Below are 24,199 nucleotides of genomic sequence, written 5' to 3'. Positions count from 1 at the left end.
TATGGATGATGAATTAATGCATGGTAGGTCACCGGATTCGTCGAGGGTAAGGATGAAGATGGTGTATGCTAGCTCAAAGGACAGGTTCAAGAGAGAATTGGATGGGATTCAGGTGGAGTTACAAGCTACTGATCCGAGCGAGATGAGTCTTGACATCATCATAAGTCGAGCTCTCTAGATATCATATATATCTTCTCCCTGCTTTTCTATATATATTCATAAATTAATCATGGTCAATCAAACAATTTCTTCATGTTATATGTAACTTTGAGTCTTGGTTTCATTCATTCTTTCTCCTCTTGACTATTTTTTTTTTAATTTTTTTTTTTAAGTTACATTTTAAAATTGACATGGGTTTGTTAAACTTTTTCTCGCTTGGGACAAGTTGAAACCATGTAGTGTCTCGTGTAATATGTTGTATACATTCGTTGAAAAATAAATAATTTATGTCCGAGTGGTTAAGGAGACAGACTTGAAATCTGTTGGGCTTCGCCCGCGCAGGTTCGAACCCTGCTGTCGACGATTTTATTTTTCTACTTTTTTCTTTAATATATATCTCATTAAGCCCACATCAATAAAAATGACATACAGTTAGCATTTGTTTACAGAAACAAGTGGTTGCGGGAGAACCAATTAAAACTCTTTAAACTCAATCATCTTGCACAAGGTTTGTTATCTGACATCATCAATATTACAATTATGGAAACCACTACAACGATAAATCAAAACAAGTCCACATAAGCTTCAAAAAAAGCCAATAGAGAGAATGTAACGGAAACAAACATTATTACTGGTGGACTCCACCATTGGCCATCCAATTTATCAGATGCAAACTGGGATCATGCCTAGTTTCTGGTACGACTGGTGAACTCCACTGCGCTCGTTGATTCGACTGTTTGGACAGTCGGGTCCTTCCCAAACAGGTATCCCTCTAACTGGATCCATAGCTCAAGTTTCCTCTTCAACAGGTTGGTGCCTACGACCCGCGAGATCTCCTCAGGCAGAACTCCTTCAGATTCACCTGTCCACAATTACAGAGCCTACATCAACCTCAGAAGAAGACTCGTTTGTGTGGAGTTTAGAGGATACAGATCATGACCACCTCAATACAAAAAAGACATGGGAAGCTACAAGGCATAGGCAACCTCCACTTCCCTGGACATCACATATATGGTACAGAGGAGCGGTCCCGAGGCATGCTTTCATGATGTGGATCACTCATTTTGATCGGCTTCCTACTAGAACTCGTTTAGCAAGCTGCGGAATGCAAGTTGACACAACATCCTGCTGCATCTGTGATATCCACCCTGAAACAAGAGATCACCTTTTCTTGCGTTGTGATTTCAGTGAGGATATCTGGTTAGAAGTGACTCGGAGATTAGGCTATAGCCCGTTTGTATTCCACACTTGGGATGCTTTTTCAGCTTGGCAAGACATCAAAGACTCGATCTCAACTTAAACGCTCCGGAGATTAGTATCACATGCCACCATATATACAATTTGGATTGAGAGGAATAACAGGTACCACAACAGAGTCGCCACACCTGCTCATGTCTTATTCAAAATGTTGGATAGACAAGTACGTAATGCCATTCTGGCAAAGAATCACCGGAAGAAGTTTAAGAAACTCATGGAAAGCTGGCTCAGATTTATCTAGAGCCCAATCGCTAATAGATACACTCTTGTTTTTATTTTTTTGTGTGCAAGAAATATCTTTTGTAATCTAAGCTATCGTAATCGTTACAATTATTTTTATTAATGGAAATTCACAGTTATACAAAAAAAAAAAAAATAAATAAAACAAACATCATTACATTTGTGTATTTTGGGTTTAATCCAAGTTTTGTCCTTCGAAAAAATCGTTAAGCTTTTGCTCAAGATCCTCAGGAGTGAACCTTATATACTTCTGTGGGTTCTTACCATCTTCTATAATCGGCCTGAGACAAACAAAGCAACAACATTATACTTTTTTTTGTACTTTCTTCAAGGACAAGAAACCATACAAATTACTAATTTCCAAAATTGGTTAAAAGTTTATGTACCCGTTAAGTTTGAGAAAAGATTTGTAGGGAGGTAAAAGAATCTCTGCAATAGCAAGCCTGAGAGATTCGCGTAACTCAATGTCCGGAACTATCCATTGGCATTGTCTCTGGTGAAGCTCTTCGAATTGAGAGTTGAAAGTATTAAATTTGTCTTCTACTAATGTTTTTGTTATATTTTCATCCTCTATCGAACTGCTATCACTCGATTGAACCGTGATACACTGCAAAAGCTGCATATATGACAAAACACTCTTAAATAAAGTGATGGAAAACACTCTTTACCATATGTGACAACAAATAACCTAGCTATAAAGTGATGCAAACCTTATTACAAGAAATTGTCTGGTACCGCTGTGCGTGTTGTTGTACGATTCTTCCATATGTTTGAACCCAATCATCACCCAACCAATTCCTTGCTTCTTCAGTCCTGTGAACAAAATAGTAGTTAGTCTCTTTGAGATAACAAGTTAAAAGGCTTTTTGGTTATATATGTTTAAGAGAAATTGAAGCCAAAGAAGCAGAACCAAACCTTTTGAAATTTCTCACTATGTAATACATATTGTTCATTAAGAAAAGTTGAGTTAATGCTGCCTCTTCGTACTGTCTTGATTTACCATCCAAATTGTTCCGTAAAGCCCTCATGATCCCCCTAATCGCGGATCTCAGCTCGGTATCAGGATCGTTAGCACTATCAAACTCTTGAAAAATTAGCCTCAAGGTCGATTTGTAACTGTTTCAAGTTCGGGAAACAAAGGTTAAGTCATGCAAAAATCACTGATAAGTTGTTTTTGAGAGAAAAAAAAAACTCACTCGAACAAGTACTTGACGTATGTTACAACGTAACTAGTTAGCGGATGTACGGATCCATCTATAACAGCAGTTTCAGTCGTATCCATTTCAACAGCGTCTTCGAAATCAGCAATAGTTTCTTGCACTGTCTGAGCTAATAGCTTTGTCAGATTCAGTGCATCTTCTTTCATTTCGGTACAAGGTTTGCTTGCAAAGAGCAACTCAAACTATGTTCCAAATCAAAGGAAAAGAAAGATCAGATGCGCTAGCACAACAAGCACTTGGAAAAGGTGTAAATAAATGTTACCTCTGATTGAAACTCTCTCATTATCTCATACATATCTATCATAACAAACTGTTTATCCGGTGATCGGCTAATGGCAATAGCATATCCGAAACTAAGAAGCATATCAAAACTAACTGTTGTGATTTCGGCAAAAGATTGATCCCTGAGCGGCTCCACACCATCCATTATTTGGTTGCAGTTTTTCTTTTCCATAGCAAATAAAAGTTTCACCTGTTCTCAACGTCAACAAATCAAGAGGGATCTCATTTACAATCTATAAGGTATAGATTTCTATACATACATATATTATGGTTTTATTAGTGGGTTTAATTCGTACTGATATTCGCATGTAATGGATCCAGTTCTTTATCTTGGCGCCTAAGATATCCCACTTCATTTTGTGAACTTCATCTTTGCTAAATCTCTCGACACCTAATTTTTGAAGGCTCTGCTCCAACACTGCCCTACGAGTATCCCTTCAAAATGACGAAAAGTAATATATTATATATTAATCACTACTGTATATAATCATTTAAATGAGTTCTTCTACTATATATATATAAACTAGAAGTCATCCCGTGCTACGCACGGATTTAACTTACATTGTTGTTCAATTTTAGTAATTTGGAGACTATTAGTTTTTATTTGTTTACTCAGTAACGGTTATTTTTGTAATTTTAAAAATATACTGATCATATTAATTTTTCTGGGTTCATTTGTTTGATGTTATTTGAGTTTTCATTTTATATATAGTATTAGAGTATTTCAACACATGGACATACTTTTGATTACATAGTAGAGTGTTTATGGTTTTTTTTCCTTTTAGATTTTTCATACATATTAGAGCATGTATATTGGTGAGAAACTCAATGAGTTTCTCATCATATAATATTATTTTTTATTTAGAGAAATTTTGGAACATCTTTCTAATATGAAAATTTGTTAGAAATATCATTTTTGAGATACATTTTTTCAAAAATAACTTTTTTCAAACATTTTCATTTTTGCCCTCTTTTACACAAATTACAGTATGTTAAATTAATTTGAAGATTTTTTTTTTAAGGTCTAGGTTCTCTATTTTACATTTAGGATATAGTTTTGATGGGTAGGGTTTAGTATTTGAAGTCTAAAATTTAGAATGTAGTTATTTTATACATAGAAAATGAGTATTTTTGAAAATGAACAACATCAAAAGGTATTATTTAAAAATGACATAGAAAAATGGGTATTTTTGAAAATGCGGTATTTGATACTAAGATTCCTAAAAATATATGATACCAATATACAATTAGCATATACTACTCACTATAGAAGTCAAATTAATCAGATATAGTATAGAAATTTGCAACTCATATCGTACCATGAGATAAAAAGACATTACAAGCTTAACAACATAGTTTTTAAAGCATATGATAGTAACATACAATTTTCCTTTTTTATAATAGTTTAAAATACGTTTTTTTTCCTTAAAGATGAAGAATAATAAGAAAATAAATTTACAATGGAAAGACTCATATGCATCGTCCAATAAGAAGAAGTTGCTTTACCACATGAATGTCCAAAAAGGAAAAAAATAGAGATTTTAAAATATAAGAAATGAATAAAACCTAACCTTTTCAACTTATTAAATCATGATAGTTCATTTTTTTCATGATGTAGTAATATTAACACAACCAACAAACACGACAACCTGAAGTAAAAATAAAACATGGTTCAAAGCCCGACCCAAAGGCCAAGCAAGTGAAGCCAAGGATTAGGGCATCAATTTTTCTGGGGCATATTTTAGACCAAAAGTTTTAGGTCTTTTATGTAGGAAAAAAAATTATAAGTTGAGTTATTATTAGATTTTTTTATAAGTTCGCAAAAATTTGGCCAGTAGTTACTTAGTTCCAGAGTACAAATGAATTTAGTTAATTAAGTCCAAATAACAAAATAAGACAGGTGTTAGATAAATAACATGCCAAGTGTCACCTCTTTACCAAAAATTGAGAAAAACCTTCTCATATTATAGAAGATGATAGAAGTTAATAAGTTAAATAGAAATTGGACCTGTAAGTTTTGATAAGTTGTTGCTGATGACCAGCTTTAACCATCTGTTGGGCTAAACCATGAAGGAGAGGCAAAACCATTGGTGGGATGCTTGTTGGGACCGAATAATTGGCTTTCTCTAAGCCACTACCTTCACCGTCTGGTGATGGCCGAAGATTGCTTGGGAGACACTCGAAAAGGTGATCAGGTTCTATTGGCTTGCTACACATTTTGAAGGAGATAATAAAAAAATGCTAAGACCATTTATTTTTAATATAAAAAATGATAAGTAAAAACATATATAATAGTGTTGCAAAAAGCAAATTTGAAGGACAATCAAATTGTATATTTAAAGACGAACCTGTAATTTTCCAGAATCTCTTTGAATTTGAATGGATCATATATTGTGGTTCTATCATCAACCTTACCATCTTTATGTAACACAAGATGATGTTCATCTATAAAATGAGCGTTGCCTTTTCCTCCGTCGTCTACCTTGATAGATTCATCGTTGTGTTTGTCTTCAAGTACTATCAACTCATGAAGATCAGACTTGTGCAATACATGAGACATTTGTGATATATGTGTATGGTCTATTCATAATGACTAACTACTTTGGTTAAATATAATGTTCATCATAGTCATGACGACTTTTTCCTCATTTGACACTAGCTATATTTACACGACATTGACTTAGCATGTTAGTATTTCCTTAATGCCATTTGAAAAAAACTATAATCTAAAGAATTCCCACATTTTCTACAACGAATATATAGAAGCTCATTTAGGAACCTAACTACCGTATGTACATTATAATATGTATGAACTTAGTTACAATATGTACAAAAGGACTCATTTATGATAATTTATTAGCACAACTACGACATGTTTACAATTTGTTTACATACAGAATGTCAATTTTACAATACATATAAATCTAGTTAAGATTTGCATAAATCAAGATACATAGCATAGATCATATATATAAACTCTACTACACCATAGTCCATATACAAACCTAATCAATTGGCATTAATTATATAAAATCATGTCTAATGTCCATGATCATGACCTTTTTCTTGTTTGAATTCTTCTTTCAAACTGTAATTTTTCTAGTTGCGACTTCTACTATTTATAAAAATTAAACACTATATTAAAAGAAATCTGACTTAGCAAGTTAGTATTTATTCATGCAACTTGAAGAGTATACTAAAGAAGTTTAACATTTTCTGCAGCATTGTATAAACTCAGGCGGATGCGTAGGTTTAAAACTTTGATAAATTTAGTATTGATACTACGAGAAATGCAAAAGACTGAATCATTGAAATAGTTATTATTTAAACATTATACGGATATAGCCAATTCACTTTTACAGCTCAAAAAACATGACTTCATCAATGATTCAATGTTACAGTTCGAAGAAAAAGAAATCTAAAAGGAGAAAAAAAACCTTTCAGAAAAGTTGAGACCTTAACTTATAAAAAGCAAAACAAAAAGAAGAGAATGTACAACAAAATGGAAACAAACATTCATACATATTTATCTCTTGGGTTCACTCCAAGTCTTGCCTTCGAAGAACTCGTTAAGCATCCGCTCAAGATCCTCAGGACTGAACCTTATGTACTTCTGTGGGTTCTTACCACTCTCTATCATCGGTCTGAGACATATAACAAAACCAAAGCAACAGCATTTTATATCACTTTCTTGAGGAGCACGAGACAAAATCTGTTGAAAAGTGTTTTCTGATCATACCCGAAACGTTTGAGAAACGATCTGAAGGCAGGTAAAAGGACCTCTGCAACAGCAAGTCTGAGAGATTCACGCAACTCGCTGTCCGGAACAGTCCATTGGCATTGTCTTTGGTGAAGCTCTTCAAACTGAGAATTGAAAGTCTTAAATCTGTCTTTTACTGATGCTCTTGATATATTAGAGTTGTCGACCGGTCCGCTCCCACTCGACTGAACCGTGAGACACTGCAAAATCTGCAGAAGAAATGGCTATTCAGAAAAAAATTACTATTAAGTCAGTTTTAGAGCATAAACCTGAAACGCTTCAGTAAACCTTAGCCCAAGAAACTCTCTTGTACTGATTTGCATGTTGTTGTACAATTCTTCGATGTATTTGAACCCAATCATCACCCAATAAATCCTTTGCTTCTGACCTGTCAAAAATGTAAAAGTTCTAATTCAGGATTATGTTTTAGGCTTTGGTTCTGTTAAGATCAGAGCACAAAACCTAACCTCCTGACAGATCTCACAATGTAGTGAACGTTGTTCATTAGGAAAAGTTGAGTTAATGCTGCATCTTTGTACTGTTTCGATTTACCATTCAGATTGTTCTGCAAAGCGTGCATGATCCTCGTTGTTACAGCTCCCAGCTCAGTATCAGGATCTTTACAGTCAAACTCTTGAAAAAGTAGCCTCAACGTCGATTGATAACTGTTTCCCAAAATTCCAAAAAATTAGTCCAACAAAAAACACAGTCAATTTCTGTTGCATACGTAAAGTTTACTTACTCGAACAAGAACTTGACATAGTTTATGACATAGCTCGTAAGAGGATGTACGGTTCCATCCATAACCGCGGTTTTAGTAGCATCCTTTTCAACGGCTTCTTCAAAATCAGCAAATGTTTCTTGAGCTGTTTGAGCTAATCGCTTTGTCAGATTCAGCGCTGAGTCTTTCATCTCGGTACAAGGTTGGCTTCCAAAGAGCAACTCAATCTATAAATGAAAAACAATTAGTTGCGGTAATCACATATAATTTTTGTGTGAGACATTAAACTGTTACCTCGGGCTGAAGCTCTCTCATTATTTCATACATATCTAACAGAACAAAGAGTTTCTCAGGTGATCTCTTGCTTTTTGCAATAGCTTCCCCGAAACTAAGCAGCACAGCTACACTATTTACAGTGACTTCACCAAAACACTGATCTCTTAGAGACTCAACACCATCGAGTATTTGGTCACAGATTTTCTTTTCCGCAGCAAACAACAGTTTCACCTGTCCCAAAGCAAGTGTCGTGTCAATGAAGGAAACCGTAACTAATATATGAAGGTGTTATTGTATTTTTTGGAAGAGTGTTGTATACTGATATTCGCATGTAATGAATCCAATTCCCAATCTTGGCCTCTAAGACCTCCCACTGCATTCTTTGAACATCATCTTTGCTAAGCCTCTCTACACCTAGTTTTCGCAAACTCTGTTCCAACACCGCAGCTCGAGTATCCCTAGTATATTACATATAGTAACATGGATCATTATACATCTGATGACGTTACTGAGAGAGACTAAGAGGAGAATGAAGCAAAATAAGGAAAGGTTGTACCTGTAAGTTTTGAAAAGTTGTTGCTGATGACCAGCTTGAACCATTTGTTGAGCCAAATCATGAAGCAGAGGCAAGACCCGCGGGGGAATGACTGTTGGGACTGTAAAAATAGCGTTTTCTAAGCTCTTGTGATGCGGATCATGGCTCTTCCCGCCACCACCACCTTCACCTTCTGATGATGGTCTAAGATTGCTTGGAAGACATTCGAAAAGGCGATCAGGTTCCATTGGCTTGCTAACATTGTTGAAAGAAAAGATCAAGTGTTAGTAACAATCCTTAAACACAAGCAAGCAAATTAGCCTAATTGATTAGGCACAAGTGTAAATATCTGTATAATCTAAAGTAAGAACCTGTAGTTTTGCAGTATCTGCCTGAACTCATCCTCTAGCTTTGATAGAGCTTTAGAGAGTAAACCAGTAGCATGACTAATAACTCCACTGGCACTCTTGAACATCTTGTTGTTGCTGAAAAATTTGATAGTTCCTCTCAGTTGATCAATTGCTTCTAGGTAACTTTCAAGATCCTCATGTGGTCCTCTCAGTATTTTAGCTTCCGCCTGACAAACATAAATGGATCAATCTTTATTCAGCTTAGTCATTAATTCTGCTTCAAACACACACACAAAAAAGAAAGTGATCTCAGATTTATCTGAGATAAAACTCTCCTTCTTACCAAGAACAGAGTTTATATTAGTAACAGAATATGTCACAGTGTGACCTCCTAGCCAAAGAAGAGCTTGACAACAAACTAGGTTAACCATACTTAGAGGCAAAAGCTTACCAAATATTATGGACCTTAACAAATTACTATTTATCTTATTCATACAACCACCTCAAAGCCTCTTACCCGGAGAAGACTACAAGATGAACCTAGAATTCTCCATATTGACACTTGTTAGGGTCAAGCAAGTTGGATAATCATACATAGAGATAAGTGGCCTAATCAGTTAGACTCCTAACAGAGGAAGTAAGTGTTCACTGCATAAGAAAGAGACATTTGCTATTTTTACATGTTATTAGACTCCTAATCAGTTTACATGTTGCATTCTCCACAAATGTTTCGTTTGGACAGAGAAAGGAAAATTAACATTAAAGAGAAATGTAAAACATCATACACGTCTTAACAGAGTCAGGGGAAAGGAATGATTACTTGAAAGACAAGCAAATAAAAGGATAAGCGTGTACAAGGAGAGAGTGTAAGAGAAAAGACCAAACCTTTTTACTGAGATCAAATTGATCCAATATAACCTCAGCTGCTTTTAATGTCTTGTCAATATTCTCGTGAGCTCTCCTTATAGAATGTGTTCTTATCTACACAAACACAACAATCACACACACAAAACAAAACAAAAAAAAAAAAAAAAGCCAAAATTCCAAATCAAAGAATCCAAAATCTGATCTCAGATTCCAACAAACCTAAAAAAAAAATGCCTTAAATCCAAAAACAGAGAGATGACGAAATGGAACCTGGGTGGGACGCATGGCTGTTTCAAGAGCCGAGAGACGGTGGTCAAAGGAACCTAGGATTCCGACCATGTTGTCGGTAATGGTCTGGCTCTTTTGTAGAGACTCCTTCATCAAACCTGCTCGTTCGGTTAGAGCCTCCATCGCTTGAGCCACCCCCATTTTTCTCTTCTCTCTATCTTGTTTTTTTTTTAGTTCCTGATTTTGGATCGAAGAAGAAAGAATATGATGAAATTGAAGAGAGGTTGTGTGGGAGAACTCAGAAATTTTTTTGGGGGATTGGTGGTGTGTAGTTGGAGACGCTCCTCTACGATTTGTTGTGAGAGGATTGATAGAACTAAAATGTTTTCATACGATTTTGCTTAAGCTATAGTTTTTGCGTACTTTTTTTGCTTTCGTTTTCACCTTTTTAGGTTGATTTTGTGGGACATCATCGTATATACTTGTTTTTATTTATTTATTTAATTAGGTAACAATTAATAAATTTAGCCACGTTTAGTTGACGGTGGTTTTGGGTTTCCATAAATTTTGGAACCAATTTTTTTTAGAATAAAATTATTAGAAGGGTTTTCTTGGTGGTGTGATAATTGATAACTATGATTTTGCGAGTTGTTCGAGTGAGTCTATGAATTTAAAGACTCAAAGGCAAAAAGAAGTTATGGTTTTGCTTAAGAAAAAGACTCGGCTTCGTTCAAGATGCTCCAAAGTCTTGGTTACATCTTTAAAATAATTCATGTGTTGATTCCACATTCACTATTTAAAAAAGGCTTTCATAGAAACGCGTCACATTTGTTATTGACGATTTGGTTTATTAATTTCATAGAATACATATCTTTTGTAAACATCAAATTTTTGAATTAACCAACATTTGATGATTCAAACCAGTCTAGACAAATTGGTTTAGAATAATTCATGAGGAATATTTTTTTCTTTCTATTATGTGCTTTTATAGTTGTCACATTTTTTTTTTACTATTTATTATTTTATGATAAAAATATAAACATTTCACTTGTGGATAAGTGATAGTGGCAAGAGGAACGACGTCCTATTTCCCCTTCGGAACTATCATCTCGTATCAAATCTACCCAGATCTATGACCTCATTCTATATCTCCCAAAAACTTAATTGCTTCATCCAGTTCTACACAAATCCATAGTTTTATTACTATTTCCCCATCAATCTGGGTTTAGACGGTTTTAAACCTAAACCCGATATAAACCCACAGAAAACCAGTATGAAACCGATTTATAACCTGACTAAGAGATATAACCCAACCCATCATGTTCTTCACTTTCAAATCGAAATTTCCCAAATTTGTTTTGTAAAAACCCTTAATGGCTAAACCAGAAGAACAAATCATGAACAGTTTTGAGCTAAGAACACTAAATTGTTTCGGAGAGTAAACTGCATTATATTCTCCATGAAAAAGCACTTGAATCTGCAAACACATAAACGATTTCTGGATTTTCTTTTTCTGGATCGAGTGCATATTTATCTCTCTACAAACGAATCAAAGACAATCACATAGATTATGTTCATGAGTGGAGCTTCTTGGCCAACCCCGACCCCATCATCATCATCATCATCTCCTCATTACCCACTTTCCTCATTATTCACTCAGGAACAACAACAATCCCTTGGATCTCTCGATCTATCCGCAAATTTAACAAGTTTCTGAGAATTGATCATTTGACTCACCTAAAAATCCAGTCTTTTTGATCTGGGTTTAACACTAAGACTCATCATTTCATATGGGAAACAACAGTAGCAGCGGAGGACGCCGTCGGTGGCGAAACCATATGTCGGCTCCTCCTTCATGTTTGATGCAACCGTCTACGGAAGGTAGATTTCACTTTCTCTCTTTCGTTGATTTCGTGATCGATTTGAAAACAAAGCAGATAACACGTGAGATAAAGCTTATGTGTAATTGACAGGCTTTTGAATCCACTTCTCCAAAATGAAAAGAAAAAACGAGAAGAAGAAGATAATTGATTTAGGAATTTTTTATTTTAAAGTTTTCTAGGTTTAGTTTTGTAATTGGATTAAATTTTGGTTTAACCCGGTTAAATAAGTTTATTAGTTTGTTAATCAAATAGTAAACCGTATAAACCGAGATTCATGAGACAATAGATGATATCTGATATTCCGAAGGAGAAATAACAATAGAACTATTGATTCGAGTAGAAATGGATGGAGCAATTAAGTTTGTGGGAGATATAAAACAAGGTCAAAGATCTGGGTGAATTTGATACGATATGATAGTTACGAGGGGGAAATAGGACGTCGTTCTATGGCAAGAAGATAAATGACGGAAAATTGAGCATGTGTGACAAGTGTCACGACCATGTTTGACAAATATCATAAGGATACTGTAGAAATTTGTCGTCCGTACTATATAAAAGTTATTGCTTTCCACTTGCCATTCATGCTTTCCTTTCTACTTTAACAAACAGTTATAAGTACATTCAAAGAAATAAGACATCTTTCGACCTATAAATGTTTGAATTTAGTCAATCTTGAAAATAAAACAAAAATCACAAATACTTGAGAGAATAAATTTATAATGTACGAGGAGAGAGATCTAATTCGTATATAAAGATCAAGCATTCATTTTTCATCCAACATTCTTTTTCAGATATACTTCCCTTACACTAAACAAAGGTATTTTGCTAAACAACTTTTATGTCTATCTGTATTTAGTTGACTAAGATGTTTAAAGATTTTGAGTTTACGTCACTAATTTCTACTTGCGCAATTTAAAGTAGCTACATGTATTGTCCACGAAAATAGTTGATACTACCCTGATATATCTCGATCATTGTCATGATTGCGGTTTGCTCAGCATGGTTTTAACGACGTGTCTTGGCATCTGCGTGCTCCGGCCATTGGATTGAGGGGAAATTCTATAGTTTAGATATGTTGACCAACAAATTAATTACTGTATGTAGGGAATTCCAAATATTAATTGAGGAAGATCCCCCAAGATAGATGGGATTGTTTACATAAAAACGGCAAACTCTTTAGGATAGTGGAGAATTAAATTTACAGTCATACCAAAAATAAAACATCTATTTAGGTTGAATATAATTTATTTTAGGCAAATTAAATATATTCTATCTAAAATTTAATATGTGGTTTATTTCTTCTATCCTTGTTATTATAACATTATTATCATCATATGTCATAATTGAGAAGTGCTTTTTGTTTTTTTTTTTGAGTGTTTACGCTCTCAGAATCATCACAGTTTCTATGGTTCATCTCTTTCTTCGTCTTCTTCTCACTATTTTCTAAATTCCTTGTCAATCCGATCGAGATCGATTTTGATATTTCCGAGCGTTGGTTGGTTTCATCTGGGTTTTGTTAAGTTTTTGTAGTTGATTAGAAAATAAAATATTTCTCCTCTAAATTATTCTAAGGTTGGAATTTAGGGTTTTTCACACACACATGGACTGATGTAGGGTTTAGGCTTTCGATTTAAAGCAACAGATTCATTTGGCTCACGGAAATACATTAGAAACGAGTTTGAGATAGCCAAAATCGTTTGTTCTTTTGTTCATTTAGTGATGAAACCAGTTGAAAATTTTCAGCGAACCCGATATTTTAGACTAGGAACTTGTCAAATCATGTAATATCACCATTCTTTTTTTTTACGTTTTCACAGAATTTTATTTTCTCTAATCGTTGATCTCTTTTTTTGTTTTTTTTTGTTTTAATGTTTGAAGAAAAGAGAGCTTTGATTACGAATGGCAGAGACTGATCAGGTGGATGATGGCTATGGTAGGTGTTTTGCGTTACTCTCCGTATCTTTTATTTGGTTTTGTGCTTTGTTATTATACTTTTGTGTGTGTTCAGCAGTTTAAATGTATAGCTTTTTTCCTCAGGCCTTAAACTCGCTGAATTATTTGGAAAACATACATGTAAGATTGAGAAATATTCAGTAATCGACAAAAAGCCGATCCGTAGCCGTCTTTTTGAAGTCGGCGGCTGCCAATGGTAACATGGTTTCTTTTGATCTTTCTCATCTTAATACCTTGTCGCAACAAACACTTGGTGTTATGGTTTTTAGGATTTTGTTTTGCTACTTTTATATATGTGATATGTCAGGTATATTTTAGTTTATCCCGAGGGATGTGATGTTTCCGGTTTTCTCTCCTTATTTCTCTGTGTTGGAAACTATGATCAACTTCTTCCAGGTTTGTATTTTTTGTCCCTTTCCTCTCTCTCTCTCTCTCTCTCTCTCTGGATACTTGGTTATGTATGTTCTTTTGCCATCTTGGACACTATAGGCTGGAGTCATCTTGCTCAGTTTACTATGTCTGTGGTGAATAAAAATCCAAAGAGGTCTAAGTTTTCAGGTGATTTTTTTTTTAGTTTACGTTTGCTTTATTCCATTTCAAATATGGCAGACAACTGAGTTCACCTCTTGTAAGCAGATACGCTACACCAGTTTTGCAAGAAAGAGCATGACTGGGGATGGAAAAAGTTTATGGAGTTACCGAGGTTACAGGATGGGTTCATAGATGAATTTAACTCTCTTACAATTACTGCTCAAGTTCAGGTGATCAGGTAATGCAAGGTTGACTCTATGTACTCCCAATTAATTTTAAACATATCTGATAAGTTTCTATTCTTTCTTTCATCCGGTGTCACTGATTTATGCATTGTGGATTATAAAATCTCCCTATAATTGGTCCTTGCAGAGAGAGGGTGGACCGACCTTTTCGCTGCCTTGATAATGATTACAGGAGAGAACTTGTTAGGGTGTATTTGCCAAATGTAGAGCTTATTTTCCGACGTTTTGTGCAAGAGAAAAGAAGCAAGCTTGAGAAGTTGATGGAGGACAAGGCAAGATGGACAAGGTATATCACATTGCAACTTGTACCCTTAACTCCTCCAGCTTCCCGAAATAGATATCATATTGGATGCTATTTGTGATGATAATAAGTACTAAGCAGGATATGTAGCTGGTGTTATGATAGAATGGAGGGTTCTATCAAGCGTTTGGTGTACTGTTTACTTACTTTTCTTATTTCTTGTTATATCATTCTTGGTTGCAGCCTAGGTGCTTTCTGGTCAGGGATGGACCAAGACTCTAGGCGTGGGATGTCTAGAGAGAAAATGAACGTAATCCTGACAGGGGTTGTGAAATGCTTTTTCATAAAAAAGGAAGTTACATCCACTCTGGTGATGGATTCCTTGTATAGTGCGTTGAAAAATCTTGAAGGCCAACCTCAGAACAAGAAAGCTCCAAGAATGTTAGAAGCCAAAGAACTGCCAGCTCCGGTTGTTAGTGTGGACAAAGATATGTTCGTATTAGATGATTATGTGCTGTTACTCTTAGAGAGAGCTGTTCTAGAGCCAATGCCTCCAAAAGATGAGAGAGGTCCTCAGAACCGTATAAAGGTCGGCTTCATAGATCATATATATATTTTTCCGTTTGGGAGGATTTGTTGCACTATTTATTATCCACTCTAGAAAGTTCCATGTTTTGAGAAATTTGGTTTTTTTTTTCTTTGATGGAAATCTAGGCTGGCAATAATGGAGAAGAGTTTGACAAGGAGGAATCCTATGAGCATGATGAGATGCATTTAACTGAGTTGGGTAGACGAGTTGTGGAGATATGTGCTCTTTTCCATATCTTTAGGTAACATTGCAGAATATGTTTTAATATATATATGGTTTGCCATTGTGCTCGTCCTTGTTGTGTTTATGTATTGAAATTTGATATCTCTGACAACTGTGTGTAGCAAAATTGAGGTTGCGCATCAAGAAGCTATTGTGCTAAAGATGCAGGAGGAACTTATTCGTGAGGAAGAGGAAGCTGGAGTTGGCAGTAAGGGTGGGCAAAAAAAACTTAACCAAAAAAACCGAACCAAGCCAAAGCGAAATAAGTGATATGTTTTGTTTATGGTTTGACCTAGAAACCCATTTGCTTATTGTATTCTTTTCAAGATTTTGGTTAAAGTTTGATTTGGTTTAAAACCAGAAAACTGAATTGTTTTTATGAGATTCTTTTGGATAAATTGGATTTATCCTTGATATCTCTTATTGAGTTTTTTTAATCAATTAATAACTATTAGTGGCCATTGTCACATTACAACAACCAACCAGCTTACCAATTCTAGGCAGCTAAATATAACCAAAAAGTCTATCTTTTTTTTTTGTTTCTGTGAAATACCAAAAGCTCTATAATATCTACAAAGATAGAAATCCCAAATTCTGAACGAAAAATAAGTTATTTCATATTTTTGAGTGCGTCGCTACAAATCTTATCGATCCGTCTCTGAAGTCGCTCAATCTCCGCTTCGGTGCGAGCCTTCACTTTATCATTTTTTGCTGTGTGTACCAAACTCTTCAATGACGTTATTTTTGTATGGAGACTTTTTATCTACAAGTCAATTTAACAGATACATTGTTAAACGATATAAAAAAAGCTAAAACAGGTTTTATAAAAAAATTGAAAGTTGTTTATAGTGATTTGAGTCAATTACCTTACGGTGAGGCCATCGCATTAGACTTCCTTTCCGACATATCTTTTTTAGAACTGTCGGACAAAGATTCATCTGCTTCGCCGCTGTTTCGATTGGGAGATGAAAAAGCATATTGATATCCTTCAGTGTCAATCTTTTTGTCCTTTCTCTCTGTTCTTGTCCTCGGTACATAGAAGATATAACACCACAAAATTAACCGAAGATTAGTGATCTCTCTCTTTAATAAAAGTATAAAACTAAAAAAAAAAAAATCTTGTTGCACAATAAACATAATACAAATGTTAACCTGATAAATTCTATATCACCTTGGTTTTAGAAAGAGTAGTAGTTACAATTCTATAATAAGATATTTGGTATCATCTTGTGTACGGTATAAGTTCAGCCATTAATCTCTATGTAATCAGATTACCAAAAGCCGAAGGCCTTATTCTAACACAATGAACATGTTCTTAACCTAACATCTAAACATAATTAGTCACTCTATTTTTAATAGTTTTCCTTTTATTGCAAGTAACATGTATCCACCTAACAAATCATATAATGTTATAACTGGTTGTAAACTGAGAAATCAGAGACAAAACCTGTGTTGCGAGAGGCGTTTTTCGTTTTTTCCTTTCTTTTGGCACGCCAGTGGTGGTTTCCTCTCTCGGTCCAACATGTAGCGGCACAAGTGGAACATCTAGAGCTTCATCAGGCGAAACCAAAAACATTGGAACATCGGTGGGTGATGGTATTGTCAACATAGGCGGCAACTGGTTAAAGATGAAGTTAGCACTTATTGCTTGATAGAAAGTAGCATTAGTGTCTTGCACAAGTGATAACCCACTTGCTACTCTCTCGGAACAGTAGTCTTCTATAAATCTCTTTACTTCTTCCATCGTTAAATCTTTCAGATGAAATGTTTGAGATTGACGTTCCGTTGAATCAGAAGCAAACCATTGAGTCAGCAATATCGCATGGCAAAAGAAACCAATCCCTCCAAAGATTTCCAGTGTACTCATTTCACCATCTATATAAAATCATATAATATAAACCAATTAATATTGCAACCAAAATATAAGCCAGTAATTTCAAAATATTAATGAGAGATATTTATACCCTTGATATGAACTAATTCTCGGAGCATTTTGCAACAAGAGCATACGAGCATTTCATCAGAGGATGTCGGTACCAGAACATCCATTGTTGATGTACCACCACTTTCAAAGTCTGGACCATTAGGATCACCGAAAACTCGAGTGCTCACTCCAAATGTTGTAATTTCACCAACATTGTTATTACCATTATCATTACCAATCTCTCCTAGGACATCATTGTTGATGTTTTCGTTAAGATCATCATCATTCGAAGGTTCGAACATGTCCCAAGATATGGTAAACCCATCGTCCACAAAAGACAATTCATCGTTGTTGATGTCGTAATCAGCGATTGAAAGATCAAATTTGTACAACAACTTAGTTTCGTCAACATCTATGGATAATGTAGAAAAGTCCAGAGGAGGCGGCGAGTTCTCGAGAAATGACATGTCCATCAAATTGGGATTAGGGTCTGCCATGACATTTGAGAAGTCTTCTTCCGTACACTGCTCGAACCCACCAAATAGATCATTGTATGGATCTTTACCCTCGTCGACTTCAAGAGCGGATGATTGCACCAAAGGTTGCAAAGATTGGTACTAATTGACAGAACACCAAACAGTTAGACTTTCACCAAAACTACTCTTTTTTATTCGACGTTTATATTATTATATTTATTTTGGATTCTATTATTTGAAGTTTAAAAAACCATAACCCATTCTGCTAAACCCTAAACGCACCTTGGTCATCATAATGGCAATAACACTTTTCTCTATAACTTTGTTCGCCTCCATTGTTGTTTCATCTCTAAGCACTTTCCCTTTGTGAGTAAGTATTTGTTGTGCAGCAGGATATGTACTATCTCCGACCACGTCCTCTATGTTCTTCTTCACTTTAGCAACCTGAGACAAAACAAAACAGACTCGTGATTCCAAGCATTAAGAAACGAAACCCTTCAATAAATCGTCAATTTCAAGATTTATTATGAATTTACATAAAACAGTAAAACCATTTAAATAAATAACACACAGTGATGACTAAGACCCTGTTCTGAACTTTGTCCGTAGCGACAACATATAGCAACCAGAAATTGCTTTTATAAATAAGTTCCTTGGAAGGCAAGATTGAGTATAACGCCCTGCGACAAACCAAAAATGTTGCCAATAAAACCAAACTTTTTAAAAATGAAGAGTGCCTTAGTTAGATTTATTAGATTGCTTGTATCGGTCAAGCGACTAGAAAAATGATTGAACAGAGAAGACCCTAATCACTGCTATATCAATGAAACCAAACTTGCACCGTAAGGAACAAGGAACCAATCGAAACTATTTTCCCAGAATTATGAAATTCGAGTAGTGTGTTCTTAGAAACAGATATACGAAGATTTGTACATACCGAATCCTTGAGTTCAACTTCGATCTCGAAGCGAGTCCCCTCCAAAGTTTCGACAACTATCTTCATCCTCTATCAAATGAAGAAAATAGATTACGCATCAACCTATTTCTCCGATCAATCGCCGCCGGTAAAGAGAACATCCGAGTGAAGAAACTGCGAAAAGAAAAAAAAAATGGCGCCCGCTCGATCACATATGCTTTTATAATCTCTTCTTCCTCATCAACAAACAATTACAAAATTCTCGTAACTGACAACAAACGTCTTCGCTCTGTTATTGGGCCTAAGTACCAATTTAAAGCCATGATCGTTTGTCTATTACCCGGCCTAAGTATCTATTTAAAGCCCATTATACCGTTCCCTTGTTGATATTTTTGTTCTTGTACGGGTCCTATATTAAGTGACTCTCTAAGAGAGTTACACACAACTTTGCATCCATCAGGCTCATCCTCATCTTGGTTCCCTCCAGTTCACTCTAAAAACTTGGTGGCTCTGATCCGTTTGACATGCCATAGTATTGGCTAATGGCTATAAGCAGAGCCGGCACTGAACTTTCTAGGGCTATAAGCCAAATATATTTGCAGCTATGGGTTTCGAACATTAGTTGTGGTGTCAAAATCAGTTCAACTAGACCCTTGAACTATAGAAAACTTTTACCAAAAAACGATCGAAATTTAATTTTATTCTTAATGGCCGCAAGCATGGGCTTGGCTACTTGACCTCTTGGCCGACTCTGACTTTAAAAGTTAAAATTAGATAGACATGGGCATTCAGTTAACCATTCGGTTTCGGTTTGGTTGTGTTCGGTTTCAGTTAGTTTGGATATAGTAATATAATAATCATTTAGACATTTTAGAAATTTTGGTTCGGTTCGCTTCCATTTCTTTCGGTTCGGTTTCAGTTTGGTTAGTTGAAGAGATAACTATAACTAACATAAATTATATTGAAATTAACCAAATAAACCTAATATAACCAAAAATAACCGAAATTAACCAAAAATATATAAAAAAAGAGAAAAATACTGATCCGATTTGAGAAAATATTTTTAATTTTGTAATTTCAAAATAATAACATTTAAATATATTGATTATTTAAAGTATTTAATTGTTTTGAAGGTAGGAATAATAAATATTTTAAGTTTATTTTATAGTTTTGCATAATATTAAGTATATTATTTTTGGTATATTTTAGGTTTTCAGATATTTCGGTTAACCTTTAATCGTAAGTTTGGTTCGGTTCGGTTTTGGTTAGTTTGAATATATGATTTTACTAACCATTCGGTTATTTGAAGAACTTCGGTTTAGTTTTGGTTAGTTTGAATATATGATTTTACTAACCATTTGGTTATTTGAAGAACTTCGGTTTAGTTTTGGTTTGATTTTTTTGGTTCGGTTCGGTCGGTTATTTGGTTACCGGTTATTTTGCCCAGCCATAGGATTAGACTAGACTACACTATACCGGAGTAGTTTAATGCAACATCAGTGACTATAACCATCCATGTACTTAAAAATGATCTTTCTACATTTGGAAACGCCACCGACAAAAAAAACACACACACACAAGCTCAGGGACAAGGATCTTGTTTAGATGGTTAAAGATATATGATAAGACATCGATTAGAAAGTTACACAGTTATATTCAATAAATCTATGTCTATGTACGTCTTTTCTTTTTCTTTTTCAATTACAATATGTGACTGAACTCTGAACACCTTTAGTTTTCTCCTTCATTGCATAAACTGATTGGGGCATGTGATCTTTGATGTATTTCTCGAATCATTATGAGATCTAAGATACTGGTTAAAATTCAATATGGGTCTACTGAAATGATGTCCCTTTAGAAATCGTCCACAAGTTCGTCTCATCAATTTGTGGATAGTAGGTGGTACCGACACCAACATATTATGATGGTGTACTATACGCCTTTACCAAATGGATTTTGATAGCTATAAGATCTAATAATTCAAAACCGTGCATATTTCAAAATGATTGAAAAAGAGTTTCACAAAGCCAATAAAATACAAATGAATATATTAAATGCAAATATAATATAATACAAATGAATATAATTAATTGATTAACCCTGTATTCATTTGAATATAAAAATTAATTATAGATAAAAAAAATTACGTTGACATATATGGTCTGTCAATTGAATTATGTTTCATGGTCTTGCAATTATAGATAAAAAAAATTACGTTGACATATATGGTTTGTCAATTGAATTACACTAAATTTTACCCGCGGTACACCGCAGACATATAATTTATATTTTATGTTGTATCTATTTGTTAAATATTGAATGTTTTGTAAATATAGGAATAACTAAATTTTCAAGTTGTTGTGCGGCTAAATATTTATTTATTTTTTAACCCGCAATACATTTCATGATCATTTGTTTGTTATATTTAGTTTGTTTTGTTTAGTGTTTAAGATTCTATTTTGATTTTTAATTATTATAACAAAAAATAAGGGATCTAAATACATAATCAGTAATTATACGCTGTGATTAAGTCAAATTTTTTCTAATGATTTAATTATTTTATACAATCTTAGTTAAATTAACTTGATTTTATGTTAAATATTCTAATATTAATAATGTTGATAAATAATTAAATGAGGATTTAACCCGTGTTAACACAAATTTAATAATATTTTATTAATTTCAACATGTTCTCTTTATAACACATCTACTATCTAACCACATTATATAGTATTTTTTAATTTTTTAATTTTACATATTCGTAATAATGAAATTTTTTTATTAAGTTTATATATGTTAATTATAATATTTAAATAATTGTCAATCGAAGTTTTCTTACGTTAAGAATCAAAACTCACAGACTTTGGAAAACAAAATGGGAATCAAATTGTTTTTTCTTTGTTTACGAAAGATTCAGATATAGAATATCTTCAAAACATAGCATAATGTATGGTTAAATATATTATAGTTTCTATTTCCATATTGATTGCTGTTATTTTTTTAATTGAAATAAAATGTAAAATATTTAGGAAACAAATTCTGGAGTAATGTTAGTTTTGGAAATCTTTTAGGGGTTAATGTTGTAAATAACTTTTTAAATAAAGAAAACTAAAAGGGCATAACACAAAATGTACTTCAAAAATGTTAATATAGATATATGGTCTGTCAATTGATAAAAATTATGTTTCATGTTGCCAAAATATTTTACGACATTAATTAATATATATAGGTTACTATATATTTCAATTATATATAGGGTAATATATATTTCAATTATATTGTAACCAAAATTGTTATATTTTGTGTTTGTAAAATTTTATAAAGTTGTGTTTCATTATAAAATAAAATATAATCTATTATAGTTTAATAATGTTACATTCTTATAGATATATTAACAATACAAAAACTTATAATTATTATAAATCTAAATATATTTACAAATACAGATGTAATATATTCATATAATTATTTTAGCAAATTTGAGTTTAATCATATATAGTTCATTGTAGTTTTTTAAACACACCAAAATATATATAACATTGTTTTATTTATATTACAAAACAAAGAAATTTACTACGGGGTAAATTTTGCAAATACAACAACATATCTAATATTGTAACATTTATATTATTTAACCAAAAAACTTAATAATTTTAATATATTAATTTATTTCATTAATTTCTACAAATAAATAGACCCGTGTTGTACCACCTAGTAAATCTTAGTTATAGATAACAAAAATTGCGTTGACATATATGGTTTCTTTTTTAGTTCACAAGTAAACCCAAAAGAAATGCAGAAATTAGCGTAGTTACTAGTTAGAGCCATAAATCTCTGACCGAACTGTCAGGTGATAATAAATGCCAATGGTATTGTATTTAACTATTTATTGAACCATCTTGCTTTGTATATAAACATCTTCTGTACTCAAAATAACACTGCTTGTCTTTCTGAATCGACCTCCTTCTATTATGCCTTCAATTAGCGTGATTGGAGTGTCCATAGCCATCATTTACTTTCTCATCCTCCATCGCTTCCTCTTCAAGAAATCTCTTTACAGGTTCATCATAATTAGCTGGCCAGTGTTGGGGATGATACCAGGTCTTTTGTTTGTGCTCCACCGTGTCTTTGACTTCGTTGTGGAGGTTCTTGAAAACAGTGGGTTAACATTTCCATTCAAGGGACCGTGGTTCGCGGGAATGGATATGCTGGTCACAGTTGATCCGGCTAACATTCACTACCTATTAAATTCAAACTTCTCAAATTTCACTAGAGGTTCTGACTTCAAAGAAGTCTTTGACGCCTTCGAAGATTCGTTACTCACAAAGGACTCGAACGCATGGAAGAATCTGAGGAAAGCTTCTCAGGTCATGATCAACCATCAAGGATATCAAAGATTTTCAATAAGTACCACGAGAAGTAAACTCAAGGACGGCCTTGTTCCTTTTTTTAATCATGTCGCAGAGGAGGGCACGACTGTAGACTTGCAAGATGTGTTCTGGAGGTTTGCGTACGATACAACTATAGTTACGGTAACTGGGTGTGATGATCCTAGATCTCTCTCCATTGAAATGCCAGAGATTGAGTCCGCTACAGCTCTCAATGATATAGGAGAAGGAATTATATATAGGCATGCTAAACCTAGATTCTTGTGGAAGCTACAAAACTGGTTCGGAGTTGGGATAGAGAAGAAGATGACAGAAGCTGGTGTCGTTTTCGATCGAGTGTGTGCGGAATACATATCAACCAATAGAGAAGAGATAAAAAGATCACAAGGGATTAGTCATGACCATCTTGATGGAGAGAGTGAAGATCTTTTGACATCTCACATGAAGCTTGATCCAACCAAGTACCAACTCTTGAATCCTATCAATGATAAATTCCTTAGAGACACTATCGTAGGTTTTTTACTTGCTGGGAGAGATACCATTGCCTCTGCTCTCACTTGGTTCTTCTGGATTTTGTCCGAAAACCCTAGAGTGGTGACTAAGATTCGCCAAGAGATTGATGACACAATTCTACCAAGAGGTAGTAGTGGCCAAGAAAGGCCGTCTTATGATCCAATGGAGTACTTGGACAAGTTTGTGTATTTACATGCTGCATTGTGTGAGACTATGAGGCTTAACCCACCAGTTCCGATCGAGCGTATGTCTCCCGTTAAATCAGATGTGCTTCCAAGTGGCCATAAAGTCGAAGCAAACTCGAAGATTTTGATCTTCATTTATGCGTTGGGTAAGATGAGAGCCATATGGGGAGAAGATGCATTAGAATTCAAGCCAGAGAGATGGATTTCAAAGACCGGAGCGTTGAGACATATACCTTCC

General features: G+C 34.3%; 5 protein-coding genes across 7 annotated transcripts in view; 2 read left to right on the top strand and 3 right to left on the bottom strand.

The window, feature by feature from the left end:
• LOC104761245 (exocyst complex component EXO70A1-like) lies at positions 1,738–5,718 on the bottom strand. Its single transcript, XM_010484294.1, has 9 exons — positions 5,507–5,718; positions 5,167–5,367; positions 3,455–3,593; positions 3,139–3,348; positions 2,853–3,058; positions 2,572–2,772; positions 2,367–2,469; positions 2,043–2,272; positions 1,738–1,937 (listed from the first exon to the last, which is right to left on the bottom strand). The coding sequence occupies exons 1-9, from the start codon at positions 5,716–5,718 to the stop codon at positions 1,832–1,834; spliced, it is 1,608 nt and encodes a 535-aa protein (XP_010482596.1). The 3' UTR covers positions 1,738–1,831.
• On the bottom strand, positions 6,508–10,326 carry LOC104761244 (exocyst complex component EXO70A1-like). The gene is made up of 11 exons (XM_010484293.2): positions 9,938–10,326; positions 9,686–9,781; positions 8,822–9,027; positions 8,472–8,705; positions 8,235–8,373; positions 7,934–8,146; positions 7,661–7,866; positions 7,386–7,583; positions 7,207–7,306; positions 6,898–7,127; positions 6,508–6,802 (listed from the first exon to the last, which is right to left on the bottom strand). The coding sequence occupies exons 1-11, from the start codon at positions 10,094–10,096 to the stop codon at positions 6,685–6,687; spliced, it is 1,899 nt and encodes a 632-aa protein (XP_010482595.1). The 5' UTR covers positions 10,097–10,326; the 3' UTR covers positions 6,508–6,684.
• LOC104761243 (MATH domain-containing protein At5g43560-like) lies at positions 12,382–15,993 on the top strand. 3 transcript variants are annotated; one of them, XM_010484290.2, is made up of 10 exons: positions 12,382–12,595; positions 13,657–13,711; positions 13,816–13,927; positions 14,039–14,127; positions 14,221–14,289; positions 14,368–14,500; positions 14,635–14,793; positions 14,992–15,337; positions 15,463–15,578; positions 15,682–15,993. In XM_010484290.2, exons 2-10 carry the CDS (start codon positions 13,678–13,680, stop codon positions 15,827–15,829), a joined length of 1,206 nt encoding a protein of 401 aa, XP_010482592.1. In that variant the 5' UTR covers positions 12,382–12,595; positions 13,657–13,677; the 3' UTR covers positions 15,830–15,993. The 3 variants fall into 3 exon arrangements, with proteins under 3 accessions (XP_010482592.1, XP_010482593.1, XP_010482594.1); XM_010484291.2 differs by lacking the exon at positions 12,382–12,595 and adding an exon at positions 13,136–13,273; XM_010484292.2 differs by lacking the exon at positions 12,382–12,595 and adding an exon at positions 13,143–13,186.
• On the bottom strand, positions 16,170–19,025 carry LOC104763398. Its single transcript, XM_010486775.1, has 6 exons — positions 18,897–19,025; positions 18,242–18,403; positions 17,524–18,100; positions 17,007–17,434; positions 16,426–16,575; positions 16,170–16,322 (listed from the first exon to the last, which is right to left on the bottom strand). The coding sequence occupies exons 1-6, from the start codon at positions 18,960–18,962 to the stop codon at positions 16,170–16,172; spliced, it is 1,536 nt and encodes a 511-aa protein (XP_010485077.1). The 5' UTR covers positions 18,963–19,025.
• LOC104761242 (alkane hydroxylase MAH1-like) overlaps positions 22,775–24,199 on the top strand; it is a 2,243-nt gene continuing 818 nt past the window's right edge. The window contains exon 1 of the mRNA XM_010484287.2: positions 22,775–23,994. Within this exon, the coding sequence (XP_010482589.1) occupies positions 22,847–23,994 (1,148 nt within the window). The 5' untranslated portion in view covers positions 22,775–22,846. The remainder of the gene's footprint in view (positions 23,995–24,199) is intronic.

This window comes from Camelina sativa, chromosome 18 (genome assembly GCF_000633955.1).
Source record: "Camelina sativa cultivar DH55 chromosome 18, Cs, whole genome shotgun sequence".
Taxonomy (NCBI): domain Eukaryota; kingdom Viridiplantae; phylum Streptophyta; class Magnoliopsida; order Brassicales; family Brassicaceae; genus Camelina; species Camelina sativa.
This window is presented reverse-complemented; position numbering and strand designations above follow the sequence as displayed.